The 4,855-nt window shown below is 52.9% G+C and overlaps 1 protein-coding gene across 6 annotated transcripts; it reads left to right on the forward strand.

The window, feature by feature from the left end:
* The first annotated feature begins 2,150 nt into the window (after positions 1–2,150).
* Positions 2,151–3,887, forward strand: LOC112617661 (somatotropin). Of its 6 annotated transcripts, none has more exons than XM_025374368.1 (5): positions 2,151–2,318; positions 2,580–2,740; positions 2,949–3,068; positions 3,162–3,326; positions 3,582–3,887. In XM_025374368.1, the coding sequence occupies exons 1-5, from the start codon at positions 2,309–2,311 to the stop codon at positions 3,777–3,779; spliced, it is 654 nt and encodes a 217-aa protein (XP_025230153.1). In that variant the 5' UTR covers positions 2,151–2,308; the 3' UTR covers positions 3,780–3,887. The 6 variants fall into 6 exon arrangements, with proteins under 6 accessions (XP_025230153.1, XP_025230156.1, XP_025230155.1 ...); XM_025374371.1 differs by having other exon boundaries at positions 2,163–2,318; positions 3,162–3,253; XM_025374370.1 differs by having other exon boundaries at positions 2,172–2,318; positions 2,994–3,068.
* Positions 3,888–4,855: the final 968 nt, after the last annotated feature.

Here is a 4,855-nt window from a genome sequence, read left to right on the forward strand (position 1 = left end):
CATTAATCCTAAATTATAAAGGGAGGTTCTTTAAAAGAACCAAGATGATTCTGAGATCTATCCTGAGCTTTTTTTTTTTCGATACGGAGTCTCACTCTGTCGCCCAGGCTGGAATGCAGTGGCGCAATCTCGGCTCACAGCAACCTCTGCCTCCTGGGTTCAAGCAATTCTTGTGCCTAAGCCTCCCCAGTAGCTAGAATCACAGGGGCATGCCACCAGGCATGGCTAATTTTTCTATTTTCAGTACAGACAGGGTTTCACCATGTTGACCACGCTGGTCTCAAACTCCTGACCTCAGGTGATCCACCTGTCTCGGCCTCCCAAACTCTTGGGATTACAGGCGTGAGCCACCACGCCCAGCCTATCCTGAGCCTTTAGAGGCTGAAACCAGAGATGCGAAGCCCAGTCTCTCCCCACTGGCCATGCGGAGGCTCTTGTTGGGTAGTCTCTCAGCCTGCAGGAGCCAGGGATCTGACCCCAAGTGATGCCCCAACAGTGGGCCATTTCCCAGTACTGTCAGGAAAATCCCAAGTCTAATTCAAAGTTGATTTTTTACTAGCAATGAATGATGGACAAGGTTTCCATTGCTCAAGGTCCTCAGAAGATCTAGACTAGAAAAAAGGATCACTGACTTCTACCCACACCTGTGGGCCTCAGTTCTTCCCTCTGGTCCATGGCTGCCATGGTAACCCTTTGTAAAGGTGTTTCCCCAGGGGTCCCTAGAGTCCTCTGAGTCACGGTAACTCTGAGGTCAACGGAAGTGGAGAGGTGAGAGGAGACACTCCCGTGCCCTGGCTGCTCCCACGTGTTCCTGGCTGTAACCTGTCTGGGGAGCCTCGCCACCCCCGTGTCCATCTACAGAGCTCTGGATTAGTCCCCAGTTCAGGCTCCTGCTATCCTCATTCCTAAGGGAGGCTGGAGACTTCTTCCATGGCCTAAAGTCCACATCTAAGTCCCCAGCACTAGCAAAAGGGCCCTATCATGGGGTGCTCCCTGCCTCAATTGACATTGGAGGAACATGGGAGCAGCTAAAATAACTAAATAACTGAGTAGCATCATACTACCTGCTCTAGAGAAAAAAAAAATTTTTCTTTTTTTTCTGAGATGGAGTTCTGCTCTGTTGCCCAGGCTGGAGTGCAGTGGCCGATCTCAGCTCACTGCAAGCTCCACCTCCTGGGTTCAGGCCATTCTCCTGCCTCAGCCTCCTGAGTAACTGGGACTACAGGTGCCCGCCACCACACCCAGCTAATTTTTTTGTATTTTTAGTAGAGACGGGGTTTCACCATATTAGCCAGGATGGTCTTGAACTCCTGACCTCGTGATACACCCGCCTCGGCCTCCCAAAGTGCTGGGATTACAGGCCTGAGCCACCGCGTCCAGCCTGATAGGGCATCTTTCGGCGTGATGTGTTCGGAGTTCCAAAGCTAGGGAAGACACTCAAACCTTCAAGAGCTCTTCTAACTTTGAGATTCTCTGATGGTTTCAGGGCTGGGGGAGGAAGCGCTTGTGGTCCGTGTCTGTCCCCGGAATTTCTGCTTCTTGGCTTGTATCTCTGCTGCAGGTTCAAGGAGCTGGGGCAATACCCTGAGTCTAGGTTCTTTGTCCCCAGAGACCTGGGGGAGCGCCCCCCACCCCCCACCCGCCAAGGCTCAGGGAAAGGGGAGAGCAAAGTGGGGAGTTGGTTCCCTCTAGTGGTCAGTGTTAACACTGCATCCAGCTGCCTCAGGCGGGCCCAGGAGGAGTCAGCAAAAGTGGAATTCGGGACTGAATTGTTCCCAGAACCCCCACAATCTATTGCCTGTGCTTGGCCCCTTTTCGCAGCACACACATTCTCTCTGCTGGGTGGAGGGGAAACATGTGGGGAGGAGGAAAGGGATAGGATAGAGAGTGGGAGGGGTCGGTAGGGGTCTCAAGGACTGGCTATCATGACATCCTTCCCCACGTTCAGGTTGGCCACCATGGCGTGCTGCCAGAGGACACCCATCTGCTCCTTAAGGAAAGGACAGGTTGGGTGGTATCACTGGCTGACACTCTGTGCACAACCCTCACAATGCTGGTGACGGTGGGAAGGGAAACATGACAAGCCAGGGGGCATGATCCCAGCATGTGTGGGAGGAGCTTCTAAATTATCCATTAGCACAGGCATGTCAGTAGCCCCATGCATAAATGTACAGAGAAACAGGTGGGGGCAAGCAGCGAGAGATAAGGGGCCAGGGTATAAAAAGGGCCCACAAGAGACCAGCTCCAGGATCCCAAGGCCCAACTCCCCGAACCACTCAGGGTCCTGTGGACAGCCCACCTAGCTGCAATGGCTGCAGGTAAGCGCCCCTAAAATCCCTTTCTGCATGATGTGTCCCGAGGGGAGAGGTGGCACCCTGTAGATGGAACGGGGGCACTAACCCTCAGGTTTGGGGCTTCTGAATGTGAGTATCGCCATCTAAGCCCAGATATTTGGTCAATCTCAGAATGTTCCTGGTCCCTGGAGGGATGGACAGAGAAAAACAAACAACTCCTGGGGCAGGGAGAGCACTGGCCTCTTGCTCTCCGGCTCCGTCTGTTGCCCTTCGGTTTCTCCCCAGGCTCCCGGACATCCCTGCTCCTGGCTTTTGCCCTGCTCTGCCTGCCCTGGCTTCAAGAGGGCAGTGCCTTCCCAACCATTCCCTTATCCAGGCTTTTTGACAACGCTATGCTCCGCGCCCATCGCCTGCACCAGCTGGCCTTTGACACCTACCAGGAGTTTGTAAGCTCTTGGGGAATGGGAGCACATCACAGGTGGCAGGAAGGGGTGACTTCCCTCGCTGGAAAGTAAGGGGAGGAGACTAAGGAGCTCAGGTTGTTTTCTGAAGCGAAAAGGCAGGCAGATGAGCATACGCTGAGTGAGGTTCCCAGAAAAGTAACAATGGGAGCTGGTCTCCAGCGTAGATCTTGGTGGGTGGTCCTTCTCCTAGGAAGAAGCCTATATCCCAAAGGAACAGAAGTATTCATTCCTGCAGAACCCCCAGACCTCCCTCTGCTTCTCAGAGTCTATTCCGACACCCTCCAACAGGGAGGAAACACAGCAGAAATCCGTGAGTGGATGCCTTCTCCCCAAGACGGGGATGGGGGAGGCCTGTGGTCAGAGGCCCTGGGCAGCACAGCCACTGCGTGTCCTTCCCCTGCAGAACCTAGAACTGCTCCGCATCTCCCTGCTGCTCATCCAGTCGTGGCTGGAGCCTGTGCAGTTCCTCAGGAGTGTGTTTGCCAACAGCCTGGTGTATGGCACCTCGGACAGCGACGTCTATGACCTCCTAAAGGACCTAGAGGAAGGCATCCAAACACTGATGGGGGTGAGGGTGCTGCCAGGGGTCCCCAATCCTGGAACCCCACTGGCTTTGAGGGCTGGGGGAGAGAAACACTGCTGCCCTCTTTTTAGCAGTCAGGCCCTGACCCAAGAGAACTCACTTTAGTCTTCATTTCCCCTGGTGAATCCTCCAGGCCTTTCTCTACACCCTGAAGGGGAGGGAGGAAAATGAATGAATGAGAGAGGGAAGGAACAGTGATCAAGCGCTCTCGGCCTCTCCTTCTCTTCCTTCACTTTGCAGAGGCTGGAAGACGGCAGCTCCCGGACTGGACAGATCTTCAAGCAGACCTATAGCAAGTTTGACACAAACTCACACAACAATGATGCACTGCTCAAGAACTACGGGCTGCTCTATTGCTTCAGGAAGGACATGGACAAGGTCGAGACATTCCTGCGCATCGTGCAGTGCCGCGCTGTGGAGGGCAGCTGTGGCTTCTAGATGCCTGGGTGGCATCCTGTGACCCCTCCCGATTGCCACTCCTGGCCGTGGAAGGTGCCACTCCAGTGCCCACCAGATGTGTCCTAATAAAATTAAGTTGCATCATTTTGTCTGACTAGGTGTCCTTCTATAATGTCATGGGGAGGAGGGTGGTAATATGGAGCAAGCAGCAGGTTGGGAAGATGACCTGTAGGGCCTGCGGGGTCTATTGGGAACCAGGCTGGAGTGCAGTGACACCATCTTGGCTCACTGCAACCTCCGCCTGCTGGGTTCAGGCAATTCTCCTGCCTCAGTCTCCCGAGTTGTTGGAATTCCAGACATGCATGACCAGACTCAGCTAATGTTTGTATTTTTGGAAGAGACAGAGTTTCACCATGTTGGCCAGGCTTGTCTCCAACTCCTGACCTCCGGTGATCCACCCACCTCGGCCTCCCAAATTGCTGGGATCACAGGCATGAGCCAGGGCGCCCTTCCTTGTCCTGTTATTTTAAAATAATTATACCAGCAGGAGGACGTCCAACACAGCATGGGCAACCTGGCCATGCCCAGCCCAGTAGACATTTGACTTCTTTGCTTGGCACTGTCCTCTCATGTGCTGGGTCCACTCACTAGATGCTTGTTGAATTCCTGGGCCTGGGGCTGTGCCAGCTGCCTCGTCTTGTCACCTTCTGGCTTATTCTCTCCCTCCATATCTTACCTATTTTCCTCATGGGACTGTTCTGCATTCAAAATTTCTATTTTTACCATTTTATATTTACTTTTTTGCTATTATCTCTGTGGCCAGTAGATTGTTAGCTCCAGAAGAGAAAGGATCATGTTTTTTGTTTATCTAGATATGCCCATCTGCCTGGTACAATCTCTAGTACATATTATAGGCAACAACAACTTGTGGAATCAGTGAATGCATGAATAGAAGAATGAGTGAATGAATGAATGGACGAAAGGCAGAAATCCAGCCTCAAAGAGCTTACAATCTGGTAAGAGGAACAAAATATCTGCAAATAGCCACAGGGCAGGTCAAAGGAAGGAGAGAGGCTATTTCCAGCTGAGGACACCCCATCAGGAAAGCACCCCAG

This window comes from Theropithecus gelada, unplaced genomic scaffold (genome assembly GCF_003255815.1).
Source record: "Theropithecus gelada isolate Dixy unplaced genomic scaffold, Tgel_1.0 HiC_scaffold_3134, whole genome shotgun sequence".
Lineage (NCBI taxonomy): Eukaryota > Metazoa > Chordata > Mammalia > Primates > Cercopithecidae > Theropithecus > Theropithecus gelada.